This window comes from Lynx rufus, unplaced genomic scaffold (assembly GCF_022079265.1).
Source record: "Lynx rufus isolate CCGP_SWC_20201006 ecotype Redwood Valley unplaced genomic scaffold, mLynRuf1.p SCAF_3, whole genome shotgun sequence".
Taxonomy (NCBI): Eukaryota; Metazoa; Chordata; class Mammalia; order Carnivora; family Felidae; genus Lynx; species Lynx rufus.
In genome coordinates, this window is record NW_025814845.1 from 177,714,451 (window position 1) to 177,733,684 (window position 19,234).

The 19,234-nt window shown below is 37.6% G+C and overlaps 1 protein-coding gene across 1 annotated transcript in view; it reads left to right on the plus strand.

Annotated features, from left to right (window-relative positions):
- Nucleotides 1-492: 492 nt before the first annotated feature.
- The window catches only part of CUNH8orf48 (chromosome unknown C8orf48 homolog), a 65,050-nt gene continuing 46,308 nt past the window's right edge, over nt 493-19,234 (plus strand). The window contains exons 1-3 of the mRNA XM_047092333.1: nt 493-591; nt 5,441-5,507; nt 7,438-7,629. Of these exons, the coding sequence (XP_046948289.1) occupies nt 493-591; nt 5,441-5,507; nt 7,438-7,629 (358 nt within the window). The remainder of the gene's footprint in view (nt 592-5,440; nt 5,508-7,437; nt 7,630-19,234) is intronic.

The following is a 19,234-nucleotide window of genomic DNA, read 5'->3' on the forward strand; positions in this document are numbered from 1 at the left end:
TCGGACGCTTAACCGACTGCGCCACCCAGGCGCCCCGATACCACGTTTTAAAAAAGTGTTTCTATGACTCTAGTCAGGGGTTGGGGTAGCCAGATTTTAGTAAAAGATAATTAGCGCTTTTCCTTTAAAATATTCATTCTGTCTGATCCAAATCTGACAGGGCTAGTAATAGACTGTGGGAGAGAGAGATCTTTAATAATATGATGTGTGAATTTATCTCCATATGATTGGATGCAGATTTTCTTTCTTGAGTAGCAATCTGTGTCCCAATTCTTCACAAAATCATTATCCATCTACTTCCACATATTTTGTCAGATGTTGGAATTTACTCATTATGCCTCTTAGCTGTTTGTGGAAAACAAACTCGTATTGAAACTCTTTATTGGTAAATTGCTTCATGAAGCCTAAAATATTATATATGAGATAGCTACCATGCATTTAGGCTGTCTAGATATCATAAAAAATAGTATATTATAAAATAAACCGCCTATCATGAACCACGCCAGCGGAATAAGTGGTACATTCCTTTTTCCGAAAGACACATCCAAGCTTCCATCAGTTTTGGGCTTTAGAAGAAAACTGAAGAAGCAGGTACCCAATTTAAAAATATTCTTTTAACATTGACCTATTTTTCATGTGTATCTCAGTTTTCGTGAGCTTGGAAAATTTTTTCTTATTCTTAGCTTTCGGGGGCCAAAGATTCCAGGAGTTAAGTAAATGTGAAAATTAACTCTGTCAATTCACTAGAAGTCAGTCCATCATTAAAAAAAAAAAAAAAAGCAGATTTCTAAAACTATAAATTATTATTCCTGTGGTGCCCTATTTTTACCTTCAGGTTCCTGCTATATAATGCAGCCTCAGTCATTTCTTTCCTTCCTTTCCTTTCCTTCCTTCCTTCCTTCCTTCCCCTTCCCCTTCCCCTTTCTTTTTCTTTCTTTCTTTCTTTCTTTCTTTCTTTCTTTCTTTCTTTCTTTCTTTCTTTCTTTCTTTCTTTTCTTTCTTTCTTCCTTTTCTTTCTTTCTTTCTTTCTTTCTCCTTCCTTCCTTCCTTCCTTCCTTCCTTCCTTCTTTCTTTTTCTTTCTTTCTTTCTTTCTTTCTTTCTTTCTTTCTTTCTTTCTTTCTTTCTTTCTTTCTTTCTTTCTTTCTTTCTTTCTTTCTTTCGCAGGGAGGGGCCCAGATACTGGCAGAGTGTGACTTACTACCACTTTAGAGCTCAGGTCAGCCAGGTCTGCTGATTCTCTTAATGTTTTCTTAAGTAACCCACAGGCAATTTGAGGAAATCATGGAATACTTCATAATATTTTCCTGATATCACTAAGACCTTTCCAAATGATCCCAGAATTAGGAAGATAAAAACAGAGAGGGAGGCAAACCGTAAGAGACTCTTAAATACAGAGAACTGAGGGTTGCTGGAGGGCTGTTGGGTGGGGGGGGGGATGGGCTAAATGGGTGATGGGCATTAGGAAGGGCATTTCTTGGGATGAGCACTGGGTGTTATTTGTAAGTGATGAATCACTAAATTCTGCATCTGAAACCATTATTACATTATATGGCAACTAACTTAGATTTAAATAAAATTTAAAAAATAATACATCATGGGGAATAATACTGCATCATGGATGCAGTATTTCTAGATACATGTATTCTCTTTAGATTTGCCTATTTTTCAAAAGTACACAGTTTTCTCATTGATAGTGTTCCATCATATGCAGAATCCTTTGAGCATCTAGAACTATACCATATCTTAGATGTCTCTGCAAATAAATTAATGAATAATTAATCATTTGTTTTTGATATTTTTTTTTCTACAGAATCCCTTATAACCAAAAAAGAGAGCCTTTGCTCTGAACTTGTTTCTGCTGCGATTTTTCATGCAATAGGAAACAGCTTAGAGTTAAATTTGATATCAAGAGCTTGGCTGCTATTTTTTTTTTTTTGAATGGCAAAACAGCATTTCTGTTCACCAAGGGACATGGATTATAAAGCTTTATCATCAGCATGGTGAGATGTGTCTTTGTTTTAAGTGGCCACTTTCTATTTTTAGCTTTGCTATCATTTCTAAGAACCCTCTAACGGTAGACACAGTAATCGCTCACTGTAAATAAGAGATACGGCTACATCGACACAGGTGCTTAGATTGCTAGGTGACAACAGGAGACTGAGATGGCATTCATTCAAATAAGTACGATTTCCATGGAAATCAGGAACATGAAATCATTGGGAATTTAGCTACTTCTGTTACGTCATATCCTGGCAGGGGTTGCTGCCTCTGATGTCAACTTTCCCGTCTGTATTTAATATGTACAATTCTCATTTTATTTTGTCACCTATGTACAGTTGAACTTGTTTTTATTATCAAATGTTTTTTGGATACAGAATAGCAGGTGCATCGAAAACTTCTGATGGTCACTATAATAGTAACAGTAAAAAAAAAAAGACTCCCATTTCCTAAGCATTTACTATGGGTCAGGTACTGTCCTTACACTATGTCCCTTGGCAATAATACGCACAAACACTCTAGGAAGTAGTTGCTATCATTGCCCTAATTTTATAGGGAGGAATTTTGGCAGGCCTCAGTCACTAGCTCAAGGTCAAATGCCTATCGGTGGGCAGAAGTTATTATCTCCATTTTTTTGTGAAGGCAATATGGTTAAAGAACCATTTCTTTTTCTTGGTGATTGAGTTACCTAAATGTGTTCTTCAGTTTTCTCACTTGTGTAATGGGAATAATGAAAAATTGTTGAGGGTTAAATAATAAAATTAAGCTAAAATAATAATACTAAGCTAATGATATATGTAGAACACTTAACCCATTGCATACTGCAAGAACTCACTAGATGTTATGGGACGTAATGATGATACTAATGATGATGATGACGATGACGACTCCTTAATTTTTGATTGACCTCAGCTGCAGAATCCATGGCTGAGTATGAGCTAAAACTATCCCTTACATTTCCATGCTATTTCAATACAGATGAGCAACTTGGCCAAAACGTGAAACACCATGAGTGTTTCTTTCTTGACTAGTTGACCTATGCTTTTTTTTTTTTTTCCCCAACGTTTATTTATTTTTGGGACAGAGAGAGACAGAGCATGAACGGGGGAGGGGCAGAGAGAGAGGGAGACACAGAATCGGAAACAGGCTCCAGGCTCCGAGCCATCAGCCCAGAGCCCGACGCGGGGCTCGAACTCACGGACCGCGAGATCGTGACCTGGCTGAAGTCGGACGCTTAACCGACTGCGCCACCCAGGCGCCCCTATGCTTTTTTAAACAAAGATTTATTTAAATCTTTTAAACAAAGATTTGCACTGTGTGCAAAACAATTTGCCCATATAAAATCTCATGTGATGCTCAACATGACCCAGTGATATAAGTGTTTTCATTCTCTGCCACATTTTACTAATAAACAGCAGAAAGTCTAAGTAGTTATGGGATGTGCTACAAATCACAGAACATCAAGTGGCAAAGATGCAAATTAGAGCCAGTTTTCTGACTCTGCCCATGAGCTTTTCAGTTCTCCACCCCATTTAAATAGTGGAAAATGCACTAGTGCTCTGTCACTGGCTTCATGTAACTTTTCATTTTAAACTACTTCTGGATGCTCAAGCTTCCTTCTGGTTTCTAATGAATTTGTTATGTCATCTTATGAGAATGTTGTTAACCTTTGGCCTCAGGCTCTGATGATTCTTGACAACCTCTTATTTTTCCTCCCCTGTAAAAATTATTCTATCATCACAGGATGTCTGGAAAATTAAAAAAAAAAAAGTCCCACAATTCCCATTCTTTATCACTGGTGTTTCTTTCCTTTGTTTCCTTGTTCCTTCCTATTTATTCACAAATATTTATTGACAAATAGGTATGGACACCATATGTTAAGTATTTTGTTAATTGCTGAGAATAAAAAGAAACATTAATTGAATTTCTAAACTTGCTTTCATCTTCCTACTTCCTTTCTCTCTCATTTCCGTTACAGAACTTATTTTCCCTTTGAATTCCTTCAATTGTATTGCTAAAATACTTTGTTAATTCATTCATATACAAAACATTTTTTACACATATAACTAATACAACAGTTTTTTTCTGCCCATCTATCTTAATTAATGAGAACAATCATATGCATGCTGTTTAAATTGTCTCCCCCCCCCTTTTTTTTTTGCATAGGAGTCCTTATTTATTCAAGTTGACTTATATACTCTATACTCTACTGAATCAAAATCAACAATCTCTTTTTAAAAGTGGTCTCAAGGTCCACACTTTACCTTTATTCCGTTTAATTTAACTAAAAACTAAGTCCATCTATTTCTCAAAACTCTATGAACTGACTACCAATTTAATGCCAAAAGGGAACCATGGAAATAAAAGTTGCATTCCTATAACACACCAAAGTCAGTCTGGAGTTGGACTTCTTTGTAAACTTGTTTGGTTAAAGTTGTAGGCATATGGGGCTTACTGTTCACATGGGGGAGGAAGGTACAACAGTCATGCCAACTCCTTCAAATCCAGAGGTTTTGACTTTTCCCTCATCCTCTTTAAATTCTCATGTACAATCATTGACATTTCACTATTTTGATAGTAAAATTCTCCGATCCAGGACTAGGTCATCTCTTCGGAAACCTGTTGTACTGTAATGATTTCTACAGAGAGATTCTCTTTGTAAGATAATACACCATTCATTTGCCAAGCAGAAACACGTAAGAGAAAAATAAAAGATTAATTTAAAACGTCCCCAATTTAAACCTGTTTAAAGCCAGTAGGACCCAATCCTCTATGAGTGAGATGAAAGCTTACCTAAGGTCTTTGTCGTGAGGTGGACACTGTGGGCAGGTTTAAACGGGGTCAGGAAAATCGTCCTTTTAAATCATAATATCCTTAAGAAAAATATAAACTGATGCATTCTTTTTTGCTAGGCTCCCTGCTAATCATGCAGTCAGTTGTATAAGCTACTGCTTTACTGAATTTATGCCTCATTCCAGTGATGTGCAGTACGGTGACACCAAAAGTGTTGAATGGCGTTTCTTTTAAGTGTAATAACGTCAGGAAATTCGATCTGGTTCATAAAAATGGAAAAGAAAGGATCAGGATACACATTCCCTCCAAGAAACGGCATGTAGTAGAAATGACATGTATTAGTTTTATAAGAAAGTTTCTTGCCTTGGGGAGTGCAGCGTTCAGCTTGCATGGCACCATATACTGTCACATGTGAAGTATGATACAGCTTAAGTAGCCAACTCTCTCATTTCACACTGCCCTGCTCAGACACTCATTTATATACTGTAAGAAATTCTACATTCTACAACTAAAGGACCTTGTAGAAGGCTCAGAGGAGACGTATGAACCAATTAAAGGATTGAAAATAAGCCATACAAGGCAAGATGAAAGCAAGTGGGCTTTATTTGGCCCACAAACGTACACTTATGTTTTCATATGTCCATTTAGGTTTTCCATGTTTCCACAGAGGAAAAACCCATAAAACTGGAAATAGGCTACAGCAATAGAGATTTAGGTTAGATAAAAGAAAGAATGTCTGGGTGCATGAGGTCCTTAGACCGGTTCTGATGTGGGGAATAAAAGCCCTGATCATTGCTGGTTGGGATAGATTTGTTATGATACCATTTGAATACGAGGACATGAATCGGACAACTCCTTCCTAGCCCTATGCTTTTAAGAAACATCAGTTTAATATTAGTATAATTAGTAGCATATGGATTTTCTTAGCATAAATAGGAAATATAACAAAATTGTCACCAACAAGTTACTCCATTGAAGGGTTAAAGGCATAAAAACTTTTGCATTTGAGAGAAGTTCATTACTTAGTGAATTTGATTCTTTTTTTTTTTAAGCCATGATTTTTTCCCCCTCCCGGGTGGCAGTTTTAGGACTTTTTTATTTTTTAAAGAGGTGCTATAAGATTCTGTCTAAAAGTAGCCTTCTACTGGACATATTTCATACTTGACTCTGCATAATTATTATTACTTGAGAAGGTGATGTAGTGTAAAGATATCTGAATTACGAAGCAGGGTTCCTCTGTTATCTCTTCCACTAGCTCGCAGTATGACCTTGGACAGGTCATGTTTGAATGTCATTCCTCAGCTGCCTTGTGGAAACCTCAGGACAGTGCTTCAAGAAGTGATCTCTTATGAGATCTTTCCTTCCTTGAAATTCTTTTGGGTTAGGAATTCAAATTGTGAATTATTAAGAATTATGAATTCTTTTCAATTACAATCATGAAATCATAATTTAGGTAAGTCAGCATTTTATTTTTAACATGCTTAACAATAGATATTTTTAATACTTAAAGGTAATAACACATCTTAATTTGTTAATGAATAGTTAAAGTTCACCAAGATAATTCATTCTAGCATAGAATTCAGTAAGTTAGCTAATGCAACAAATGGTCACCTTGTACTGTGTGAAAGTTTAGAATTAAAACACTTGATTTCTTATGATCCAACTGTCAAATGGCTCTCATCTTTCATTTGTTACGTTTGGTGGTCATTTAATTGATTTGGAGATACGCCTGAATATTTATTCCCTTCACATGCCATCCCACATTGTTTCTTTAAAATCATTATTTTCATTTTTCAATCTTCGGAAATATAAATGTAACAGGATGCTATGCATTGCAAGTCCATTTTATTTCAGTCATTGCTAGATTTCTTACTTCATATAGTACAGGCTTAAACATTTAAGATACCTTAAAGAGACCACAGCCCCACAGAAATCTAATTTTATGATTATATGAATTATGAATACATGAATACATGCTTGGTTTTTCATATGACTGTAGTGACTTCCAGCTGCCTTAAAATGATAATAGCGAATGTCATTGTCATTCAGATTTATTTTAATTATTCACAAATATTCACACAAATATGACCTAGGCAGTGAATCTAGGAAAGCCCTTATAAACTAAGCCCAACTCTAACATTTAAAGTGTTTGAAAGTCAGATTAAATACTATTTAGGATAGAAATAATTTTTGAAGTTTCGTGTGTTTACCTGTTTCTTAATGAAACATTTAAGTTGTACGCTAACAGCTTGAGCTGTGGTTGAAACCGGTTTGGGGAACTACTGAGGAGTCTAATCTTAATATGTTTACATGCCACAGAATATTCTCTGGAGATACATCATCAAGAAAAGTTACTCTGGTGCTATCTACTCTCCCTGTTGGCAAAAGAGGGGAAGATAAAAAGAAATCGTTTACCCCTCACACTTAAGTGTGAGAATATGTATTTGTTTTGCATTGTGCCATCTAACAGGAAACCTGGTCTTATTCATCAAGAAGTTAAGAGAAAAAGGGATTAAAATAAACTCTTCGTTCATGGAGGAAAAGAGTAAAATCTCTGTGGAGCCTGTTTTAGAATTGACATTGTGCTAAAACAATTTGACTCACAGTTCCTCCTCACTAAACATTTTCCACTTCTAACTTCACAGCTGAGCTCCACAACTTAGGAAATCACCACTCAGTGCAAGATGCTAGCCTTTCTGTCAAACTTTCTGCCTCTTCAAAGATTGCCTCGACATACAAAGACAGAGAGTCCACAGCGTCTTACCTAGACAACGAGGAGCTGAAACGCCCAGGCATGACATTGTTCAACGCTCAGGCTAGGCAAGAAGTCCGTCCCCGTTAGTTCCTCCAAAATATAAGTTCACGTTTTCGTGGTTGAGATCATGGCTCTATTCTAAGCAGTTTTACGCAGTGTGTGATTCTAACAAAAACACCCTCTGCAGCTGGAGGGAGCCTCAGTTAAAGCAGGAGTCTGTCAAGGCGTTCCTAGTGACTTCTGTCCACTAAATTCAGACTGATGTTTTGCGAAAGGGGCCTCCACAAGCAGGCCCAGATTGCCTGGGAAGCATTTCCTGCCTCTGAGCAGTGCATGTGAGAAAGAGTGCACGAAGCAGAGGGAGGGGGGCCGAGCACAGCCCGCCTGGGCGTTTTAGGAGTTCTGATTTTACACAGAACTGAAGTGAGTTTGTCAAAGCTCTTGAGGTGATTAGCTGGAGAGTCATAAAGTCGTAGAGCTTTCTCTATCCCACACTGCTGATGAATAAAAAAAAAAAAAAAAAAAAAAAGGAAAGAAAACAGTTTTTTCCTTCCTCTACAGCATTTCCACTATATTAAATGCATGTGCACAACTTAATCCAAATACCTTTGCCGTTCTCCTCTCAAATGATCTCTTAGGAGAGCAAGATGAAATTAGGTGTTTTAAAAACGGTAATCCCCTAAACGCAAAACTTTTTTCTTTTCTTTTTTTTTTTTTAACCCTACTTACAAGTTAAAATGCTACAGCCCTGCATACTGTACCTGACAAGATCTGTGAGGATAATCCCGAGAAGCCAGGAGATAGAACGTTGCCTTCAAACCTCTCCAATCCCAGGAATCCTTCACAGAATTAAAGTAGTTTCTGTCATGGCACATGCAGCTTTACCTCCAGTCAGAATCCTCCAGTTACACAAGCGCAGGGCTGGGAGAGCAGGAGACAGACTCCATCTTGATCCCATTACAGTCTTGCTGACATTAAGTACTTGCAAGTTCTTCCATCCAGCATGACAGAGTCCCTGAATCACATCTCCAGAGCAGCTCACGGTATCTGCACCCTTTGTCCGACACAAATTTTGTGAACTATCATCTGTTTATCTTTTCTGCTTTCTTGTGCCTCCACTGAATGACTTCCTCCTAGCTGCTTCAGGCTGGGAACTTGGACTACCATTTGGTTTTGATTAAAACCAGACAGCCAACTCTGGAGAATTTAGGGAATAAGCTAATGGAAACTGCAAATATGGCTTTAATTAGTGCATCAATTAATAATAGATGTTAGCTCGTCTTATAATAAGATGACACAAATATCAACGCAGAGGAAGCTCAAGTCCTTTCAGGAAAGAAGTTATACCAATTCTCATTCCTTTATGACCCAGAATTCTCTTTAGGGAAAGTGGAAGGAAAGGAGAGGGATGTGGCCTTAGGACATCCAGGTTGTGCAGAGGCCAGTGGAGCCGCTTTGTTGTTTATACCAGAGAAACAGGAAACAGTATCTCTGAGTTTAATTATCTTGCTTGGTTGAAATTGCTCTGTAATGTCTCCCTTCTACTTTATTTACAATAAGTGGATTCTCTTGTTATTTATGACCTAAGCATTTTTTTTTTTTCTGTGACTAGTGATTACATCAATCTGATTATTGGGTCTACGTGCAGCTTACAAATTTCTAGAGATTTCCCGTAATGGGAATTATGCGAACAAATCCAATTTCAATATGATAAATGAATAACATATAGAAAGGTACAAGAAACATTAAACTTTTTAGCCTTAAGAGTCACCCTGTACGTCTCTGACATTGTAAGTAGTTTTCATTGCTGGCTTCTGTTTCAGTTGGCTCTAACTTTTATAAAGACTGACAGATAACTAGATATCACAACGGCCATCTTTTTAGTATCCCCAGAGATAGTGGGTAGCTGATAACCTGAAGAAGTATGATGAGATAGCTACGATTTCTTTTCTTACTGGATAGATAACTAAAATCTCTCAGAAGTAATGCAAATCATGGACTATTAGAGAAATATGAAATAGCAAGACAAAAAGACTGCATATGAATTTAAAGATGAGAAACATTCAAGTAAAAACATGTGGGCAGAAAAGCAAGTGTCAGAAGTTTATAGAAAAACATGAGTGATTTTAAAAATGAGCATTTAGATTCCTTTAATGTAACCTTCAACTACATGGCAAGAAGGAAGTCCATAATTTCATAAATCCTTTGAAGACTTACTATATTCATATTGAAAATACTTCCACTGAAACTATGCCCATTTACTGTTCCCAATAATCTTTTTGTGTGCTCTTATTTTTTTTAAGTTTATTTATTTTTGAGCGACAGACACACACACACACACACACACACACACAGCACTAGCGGGGGAAGGACAGAGAGAGAGAGAGGGAGACATAGAATCTGAAGCGGGCTCCACACTGTCAGCACAGAGCCTGATATGGGGCTCGAACTCACAAATCCCGAGATCATGACCTGAGCCGAAGTTGGAAGCTTAACCAGTTGAGCCACCAGGCGCCCCCGTGTGTACTCTTATTTTTCTTTTAAATATAAAGCATTGGAAATTTGTGGAATTATTTTTCTCAGAATCACATGATGAAAAGTGACCAAGTACACACCACAACTCAGATTCTCTGACTCCAGATTTTGTGTCTTTTCCATCCTCGGAGAGTTCCACTGCCTGTCTTGACTCACACTGACTTGCTGTATGAAATTAGGAAGACTGAAACTTTCTGAGTTTCAGATCCCCCTTTAAAAATAGAGACAGCCCTACATAACTCACAGATTGGAACACAGGATTCACTTTATATACACATATATTTATAAATTTATATTTATTTCCCTCAGGAAAACACTGGAGCAGAATGGAATGGGAATTGATGTAAGTTCTTTCCTAAAATAACTTGTTTATCTCTATCTCTATCTCTGCCTCTGGGCTTCTGGTTTTCTAGTAGACAGTAGGCGCTCAATAAATATTAGTACGCTAATTCTTAGCAAGCTTCTCCTCATGAGTGGCATAATCCCCCCTTCATACAATTTTGTCTTGCCCTGTTTCCATTGGCCTGAGGAAACAACAAGACCCTATTCACATACATTTATAAATGCCTTTTTAGAGATCTAGACACTCTTAACAGTAATTTTCTCCTTAACGTTCTCTTCTCTAAACAAACAAGACTTCATGCTTTATTCTATTATTAGAAGGATTACTTCCCAAATCTTTAATCACTCTTATTTATTTTTCATCCTTCAGTTGCCTGACTCCAAACAAATCTCAAAACTTATATTCTCATGAAGGCTTTACCAAATATGAGTATAAAGATAAATAATGAGATAATTTCCTAAATATTTAACATAGTGTCAGGCACACAGAAGTGGTCCAAAGTATTTGTCCCTTTCTCCTTTCTGCATGTAAATCTAAATACATCAGTTCCTTACACGTTTCCTTATTACTCTGAGCTAGATCACTAATCAAATATGGTATAGAGGCCATTAGAAAGCTGAAAATAGAGTATGAGCATAGGAGTCAGGCTCCAGAACTAACAATCATGATGACCCTGTGCAAGTTACGAGTCATGTGAGCCTCAGTTTTATAGCCTCTGGATCTAAGGATTTTTCAAAATTAGAGATGATAGTCCATGTAAAGCCATTGTGGCTGATGCGGTATTCATTTTTAACTAGGATTATTTTCACCCTTTATTGTCCTCTCTCATCCTTACTTTGCCCTCTGTGATAATTAAAACAAACAAACAACTCATCAGTCTTTTGAACTCTGAATTAAATGTACACATTTGGAACATTTTTACTGGTGGAGGAATTATGTACTTATTTTTAATGTTTGTTTATTTTTGAGAGAGAGAGAGAGAGAGAGAGAGGAGTAGGGCAGAGAGAGAGGGAGGCACAGAATCCAAAGCAGGCTCCAGGCTCTGAGCTGTCAGCATAGAGCCCGATGCAGGGCCCCAACTCATAAACTGTGATATTATGACCGGAGCCAATGTCAGATGTTTAACTGAGCCACTCGGGCACCCCAACATTTTTTTTAAGAAAAGAGAATAGCAGGGGTGCCTGGGTGACTCAGTCAGTTAAGTATCCAATTCCTGATCTCGAGGTTTATGGGTTCAAACCCCACACTGGGAATCTGTTTCTCCCTCACTCTCTGCCCCTCCTCCACTCTCTCTCTGTGTCTCTTTCTCAAAATAAATAAACTTAAAAAAAAAAAAAGGAATAATAAGGAATAGAAGTGATTGTGAAGATCAACTTTCTTCCCAGGTACTAGGACTAAATAATACCCACTGGCTATGACTGGCCAACTCCCAGGTGTCTTCATGAACTCTGAACCTCAACTTCTTTTACGGGGTTGCTCAAGGACTCTCATGTAGTCCAACAACCCCTCAGCTGTGCAAAGCCAGATCTATCCTGTGCAAAGAATGTTTTACTCTTTGTAACTTGAGTAGCAAGCATCATTAGTTCAGCACCCACATTTATCATTTGTCACATTGTGAGTGCAAGTAAAGTTTGATTCTTTCCATTTTTAGGAAGGAATAGCATCATTAGAATGGCAAACTCATAATTAATACATAGATAGAGGGAATGAATGTCTTTAAAGCACTTCAGAAGTATTCACACATATGCACTTAGTGTGATAAATGTAGGAGCACTTTGTCTGTGAAAATCAATCCTCTAAAATCTGTATTTAACAACGTTGCCTGTGGCTTATTAGAGTTATCACATGTATGTCAAAGCAGTAAAAACAATATATTCAAGATTTCTAATTAAGTTTTAAAGTATTTAAAAAAATTTTTTAAAGTTTATTTATTTTTGAGAGAGAGAGAGACAGAGTGTGAGCAGGGGAGGGGCAGAGAGAAAGGGAGACAGAATCCAAAGCAGGCTCCACGCCCTGAGCTGTCAGCACAGAGCAGGACACGGGGCTCAAACTCATGAGCTGTAAGACCATGACCTAAGCCAAAGTCAGATGCTTAACTGACTGAGCCACTCAGGCACTCCTAAAGCGTTTTTCTACATGTGCTTTTTCCAATAGTTCATTTTGATAGACATACACCCACTTAGGAAAAAAAATACAGTTTTGTGGTTTGCATCTAATAATACACATGTACATTAGGATTTTTTTTTTAAATCAATCTTGTCAAACTTGTGTCAAACTCACTTTCACTAAACATTTAGCATTAATCCATAAATATTTATTAAAGGAACACAATTAAGTTTGATGATAAACTAACCAAAAGATTTGTCATATATATTCTCCAAAACTAATTGTACCTGTCTCTTGGATTATTATGTTCATTATTTCCCTTCATTGAAAATTATTACAACCCAAGAATAATTATAAAGAAAAAAGTATCTTGATAAATTGCAAAGAGCTTACACAATAATCTGAGCAAGTATTAAAAAATTATAGTTTGCACAAACGCAACAGTGTATATGGTTTTAGAAACTGACAATTCTCCCTGTCTGTCCAGTAGGGCCAGGATGCTGTCAGAAGCACGAAGATCCCAAGCCACCCATGACTTGTTTTAGAGAGGTCTGGGTGTGTCCAGCCAGTAGAGGCTAAGGTTGTTTCTATGTCACACAAGGAATTTGTTCCATGTGAAAACATAAGCTGACATCACCATGCAGCACGCTTCAGCATCCTTGCGAAGCATCATAATAACATCCTCATTTCATGGCCAAAAATGTCTCTATATCTTCAGCCAATTCAAAAATGTTCCTCTTCACTTTGGGCCTGGAGTTCACACTCTCTTCTAGCGTCTCTTACGGTTCTTTCAAATGAGGCCACACATTGTCTCTTACCTGCTCTGTGCACCTGGGAAAGAGGTGAAAGTGCCTGTGTCCAGGTGCCTTCTCTGGGATAAAATCTATGATCCACTTAAAACTCTGTCCGTGGAGAGTCACTCTACCTTACACTTTACCCCATACTCTAGAGTACAGGCCACATTCCCACCACTGTGAGAATGAGGGGGGGGGGTCATGAAGTTGTTACAAAGGCTTATGTCCTTGAAGGAATATGCCTTCCATTTCTATTAAATATACTTTTTATATTTTCTCCTTTAAAATAGAACCGTTTGTGGGGAACCTGGGTGGCTCAGTCAGCTGGGTGTCCGACTCTTGGTTTTGGCTCAGGTCATGATTTCATGGCTTATGTGTTTGAGCCCTGCATCAAGCTCTGTGCTGACAGTGTGGATGGAGCTTGCTTGGGATTCTCTCTCTCTCCCTTTCTCTGCTCCTCCCCTGCTTATGCTCTCTCTTTCAAAATAAATAACTTTTAAAGTAGAACCATTGAGAACCTCCGTATATACAAGTAAATATACTTAATATCTATCCACACATTCAACTAATATTTCTTTGTATTTATTATATTCACGGTACTGTTATGTACTTGGGATGCATCATTAAAAACAACCAGATTAAAAAGAAATGAAATAGAACAAACAATTCTAAAATGTGTATGGAACCAGAAAACCCCCCACAAATAGCCAAAGTAGTGTTGAAAAAGAAAACCAAAGCTGGAGACATCACAATTCCAGACTTCAAGCTGTATTACAAAGCTGTAATCACCAAGACAGGATGGTACTACCACAAAAACAGACACATAGACCAATGGAACAGAATAGAGAACCCAGAAATAGACCCACAAATGTATGGCCAACTAATCTTTGATAAAGCAGAAAAGAATATCCAATGGAATAAAGACAGTCTCTTCAGCAAGTGGTGCTGGGAAAACTGGACAGCCACATGGAGTAAAATGAACCTGGACCACTTTGTTACACCATACACAAAAATAAACTCAACATGGATGAAAGACATAAATGGAAGACAGGAAACTATCAAAATCCTAGAGCAGAAAACAGGCAACGACTTCTTTGATCCCAGCCACAGCAACTTCTTACTTGATGTGTCTCCAGAGGCAAGGGAAACAAAAGCAAAAATAAACTATTGGGACCTCATCAAGATAAAAGTGTCCTGCACAGTGAAGGAAACAATCAGCAAAACCAAAAGGCACACTATGGAACGGGAGAAGATATTTGCAAATGACATAGCAGATAAAGGGTTAGTATCCAAAAATCTATAAAGAACTTATCAAGCTCAACAACTAAAAAGCAAATAATCCAGTGCAGAAATGGGCAAAAGACATGAATAGACACTTTTCCAAAAAAAAAAGACATACAGATGTCAGACACATGAAAAGATGCTCACCATCACTCATCATGAGGGAAATATAAATCAAAACCACAATGAGATACCACTTCGCACCTGTCAGAATGGCTAAAATTAACAACTCAAGAAACAACAGATGTCGGTGAGGATGCGGAGAAAGGAGAACCCTTTTGCACAGCTCGTGGGAATGCAAACTGGTGCAGCCACTCTGGAAAACAGTGTGGAGGCTCCTCAAAAAATTGAAAATAGAACTACCCTATGATGCAGCAATTTCACTACTAGGTATTTATCCAAAGGATACAGGAGTGCTGGTTCAAAGGGGCACATGCACCCCAATGTTTATAGCAGTGCTATCGACAATAGCAAAAGTATGGAAAGAGCAAAACTGTCCATCGACTGACGAATGGATAAAGAAAATGTGGTATATATATGTACCATGGAATATTACTCAGTGATCAAAAAGAATAAAATCTTGTCATTTGCAACAATGTGGATGGAACTAGAGTGTATTATGCTAAGTGAAATAAGTCGGTCAAAGAAAAACATATCATATGATTTCACTCATGTGGAATGTAGGAAACAAAACAGATGAACATAGGAAAAGGGAAGCAAAAATATTATAAAAACAGAGAGGGAGGCAAACCTGTTAAATACAGAGAACAAACTAAGGGTTGCTGGAGGGGTGTTGGTAGAGGACGGGCTAAAGTGATGAATTATTAAATTCTATTCCCGAAATCATTATTACCCTGTATGTTAACTAAGTTGGTTTTAAATTTAAAAAAACATAATAAAGAAAAAGAAATGAAAGAACTTTCCCCTCAAGGAGTTTAAATGGGAGGTAGGGGATTGGTAATCAACAATAAAAATAATAAGTAAATTATGTAGTATATGGATACTCACTGGGGAGAACAGAAAATGTAAAGCATGATAAAGAATATGGGGTGGGGGATGGGGGGCGCCTGGGCTCAGCTGGTTAGGCATCTGACTTTGGCTCAGGTCATGAGCTCATGGCTTGTGAGTTCGAGCTCCACGTCTCTGTGCTGACAGCTCAGAGCCTAGAGTCTGCTTCGGATTCTGTGTCCCTGTCTCTCTCTGCCCCTCCCCCATTCATGCATGCTCTTGTGCGTGTGTTCTCTCTTTCTCTCAAAAATAAACATTAAAAAAAAAAAAAAGAATATGGGGAATGAGGGTTGAGGGATGATCACGTTCCAGAATTAAATAAGAGATATCAGGGTAGGTCTCACCAAGGGACTTTCTAGTAAAGATTTTTAGAAGATGAAGGAGATGGCTATACAGGTATCGGGGTCACAGAGTTTCAGGTGGAATAAACAGGTCCTAAGGAAGAACGTGCCTGGCTATTTCCAAAAATAGCAAGGTGATCAATATGGTTGAAGGGGAAAGGGGTAGAGAGCTAGAAGATGCACTCAAGGAGGTAAGGAGGAACAGGTTAAATAGTATCTTCAAAGGACTTTGGCTTTGAGGGACTGAAAAGTGGAGTCCTTGTCAGATTTTGAGCAGAGGAGTGGTAAGGTCTGCTTTACATGATAATATGGTCACTCTGGCTGGTGTTGTAAGAATAGGCTGAAAGAGATAGAGGGCCAAAGCAGGGAGGCCAGTTAGGAGGTCACTATGGCGGGGGGGGGGGGGGGTGGTGATCCAGGTGAGAGACATGGTAGGTGGCTCAAATGAAGGTGAGAAAGGTCAGGTGTAAAATTTTTCTTTGGTATTTAGTGGCAAGAGTGTTTCCTAAGGAATTAAACTTGCTGCATGAGAAGAAAAGATGAAAAAACCTCTTGAGCAATTCAAGGATAAAGTTGCCATCATATGAGTAAGAGAAGGCTCTCAGTGGAGTAAATTTTATATCATATGGAGAAGAATTTTAATTTTAGATGTATTACATCTGAGATGCTTAGTAAACTTTTCTAATAGAAACGCCAAGGATCCAATTGGATATATGAATTCTAGTTTGGAAGAGAGGTCTAGCTGGAGAAATAAATTTGCAAGTCTTGAACACAGAGTTGGAATTTACAGCAAAAGACAGATCACTGAGTGAATACAAATAAAGAGGAGAAGGCGCACCTGGGTGGCTCAGTCAGTTAAGTGTCCAACTTCAGCTCAGGTCATAATCTCGCAGTTTGTGAGTTCGAGCCCTGCATCGGGCTCTGTGCTGATAGCTCAGAGCCTGGAGCTTGCTTCAGATTCTGTGTCTTCCTCTCTCTCTCTGCCCCTCCTCACCTCATGCTCTCTCTCTCTCAAAAATAAATAAAATGTTTAAGAATTAAAAAAAAAAGAGGAGAAAGAACTAATTGGCCATTGGATTTAATAATGTAGAAGTCACTATTGATAATGTCAGGAATAAGCTCAGAGAATCATGCGGACAAAAGTCTAGTTAGTATGTTTTAAAAGAGAATTTGAGGAAAGGAATTGGAGATACAAGTAGAGTCAATGTTTTTGAAATATTACTGCAGAGGGGAGCAAACACATGGTATGGTAATAGTGTGAGAAGTTTTTATCAGGATGGGAGAATGAACAAGATGCTTGCATAGTTTTGTTTTGTTTTGTTTTGTTTTGTTTTTCCGTCAGTATGGCATCTTCCCCAAGGGAGGGAAAAGATGATGTAGAGAAGAGTGGAGAAATGCTGGAGTGTTCTTTTGAATAAGGAAGAGAACTTGGGATTTAGTGCACAGAGACTAATTTTACATGGGAGGATGACACAGGTGAAAACTTGGCATTTAGTGCCAAGGTCATGAGCTATGATTTAGTCACTCAGCACACCTCAGTGAACCACTATCATGGTTTGCATTATTATTCAATTTAAATTTTTTCGCTGTTCTTGGTCACATGAAAATGATACCCATAAGAGACAGTTGTCTAATAGATAGTAGTTGAGGACCAAAAACCATGAAAACTTGGCCAATATGCTTGTCTGTGTGATTGTTTTTAATCCCACCTCCTGTATTTCTGTGATAGAACCTGGTACTACCAGGTATAGGACTTTCCCCCCAGCACCATGCAATCCAATTCCATCCCTTAAAGCCACAAAGGTCCCGCTTTTGTGCTTCATCTTTAGATAGTATGTTTTCGCTGTTGTTTTCCGGTTGTCTTGCCAATTATCTTCATTTTTATTTCTCATCTGTCAATTCCTCAGATTCTTGTTACTTTTGGCATTTCTCCTGTGTTTTTTCTTCCTTTTATTGAGATATAATTGCCACACAATAAACTGCATATTTAAAGTCTATAATTTCATCGGTTTTGACAAATGCATATTCCTGTAATACCATCGCCACCATCAAAATAATGAATACATCATATTCATCACCTCCAACTTTCCTTGTGCCTGTCTGTCACCCAATCCTTTTGCTCCTTTCTCCCCTCCCCGACCGCCAAGCAACAACAGATTCTCTTTCTGACATTACAGATTAGTTTAAATTTTCTAGATATTTATCTACACGAAATCATCTGTATGTATTTTCTTCTGGATTCTTAGCATAATTATTTGAGATCCATCCATGTTGTTGCACGTATCAATGGTCCATTCCTCTTCATTGATGAGTAGCATTACATTATAAGGATATAGCATTCACAGTTTATCCACTCATCTGTTAATGTACATTTGGGACAATATCATTGGGACAAAATTATTTGACTACTACAAACAAAACTGTTATAAACATTCACGTACAAGTCTTTGTATGCATATATGCTTTTATTTCCTAGGAGCGAGTGGTAGATTCATTTGACAGGCGTATTTTTAAATTTTAGGAACTGACAAACTGTTTTCTAAGGTAGATGCTCCATTTTATATTTCCATCAGAAGTTTCTGTTGTTCCACATTGCATGCTGACAATGGGATGATTAATTCTAGCCACTCTGATAGATGTATAGCTGTATCTCCTTAGCATTTTCCTAATGACTGATGCTTATTTATCACCAGCATGTCTTCAGTGAAATGTTTGTTCAAATATTTTGTCCATTAAAAGATTTTGATTTGTTGCTTTCCTTATGACTGAGTTGTGAGAGATCTCTGTGTATTCTGCATACAAGTCCTTTATCAAGTAACTGAAAATATTTTTTCCCAGTCTAGATTGTCTTTCATTTTTAATAGCGACTTTTGGGAAGGAGAAATTCCTAATTTTGATAAATTAAAAAGTTATCAGGTTTTTTTCTTTTATAGATTGTGCTTCTGGTCTCACGGCAAGGAAATTAGTTTTCTTGATATCGCAAATATTTTCTTCTATACTTTAAACTAGAAGTTTTATGATTTTAGATTCTGGATTTAGGGTCTTTGCTACATTTAAAGTTAATTTGTCTCTATCTCTCTCCCTCCCTCTCTGCCCCTCCCACATGTGCACACACAAGCTCTCTCTCTCTCAAAATAAATAAGTAAAACTTTTAAAAAACAATTAAAAAAATAAAGTTACATGGCGAGAGTATGATCAAAGGGTTTTTTTTTCCTTTTTATAAAATGGATATCCAATTATTCTAGCACCATTTGTGACAGTCCTTTTCCACAGAAGGTC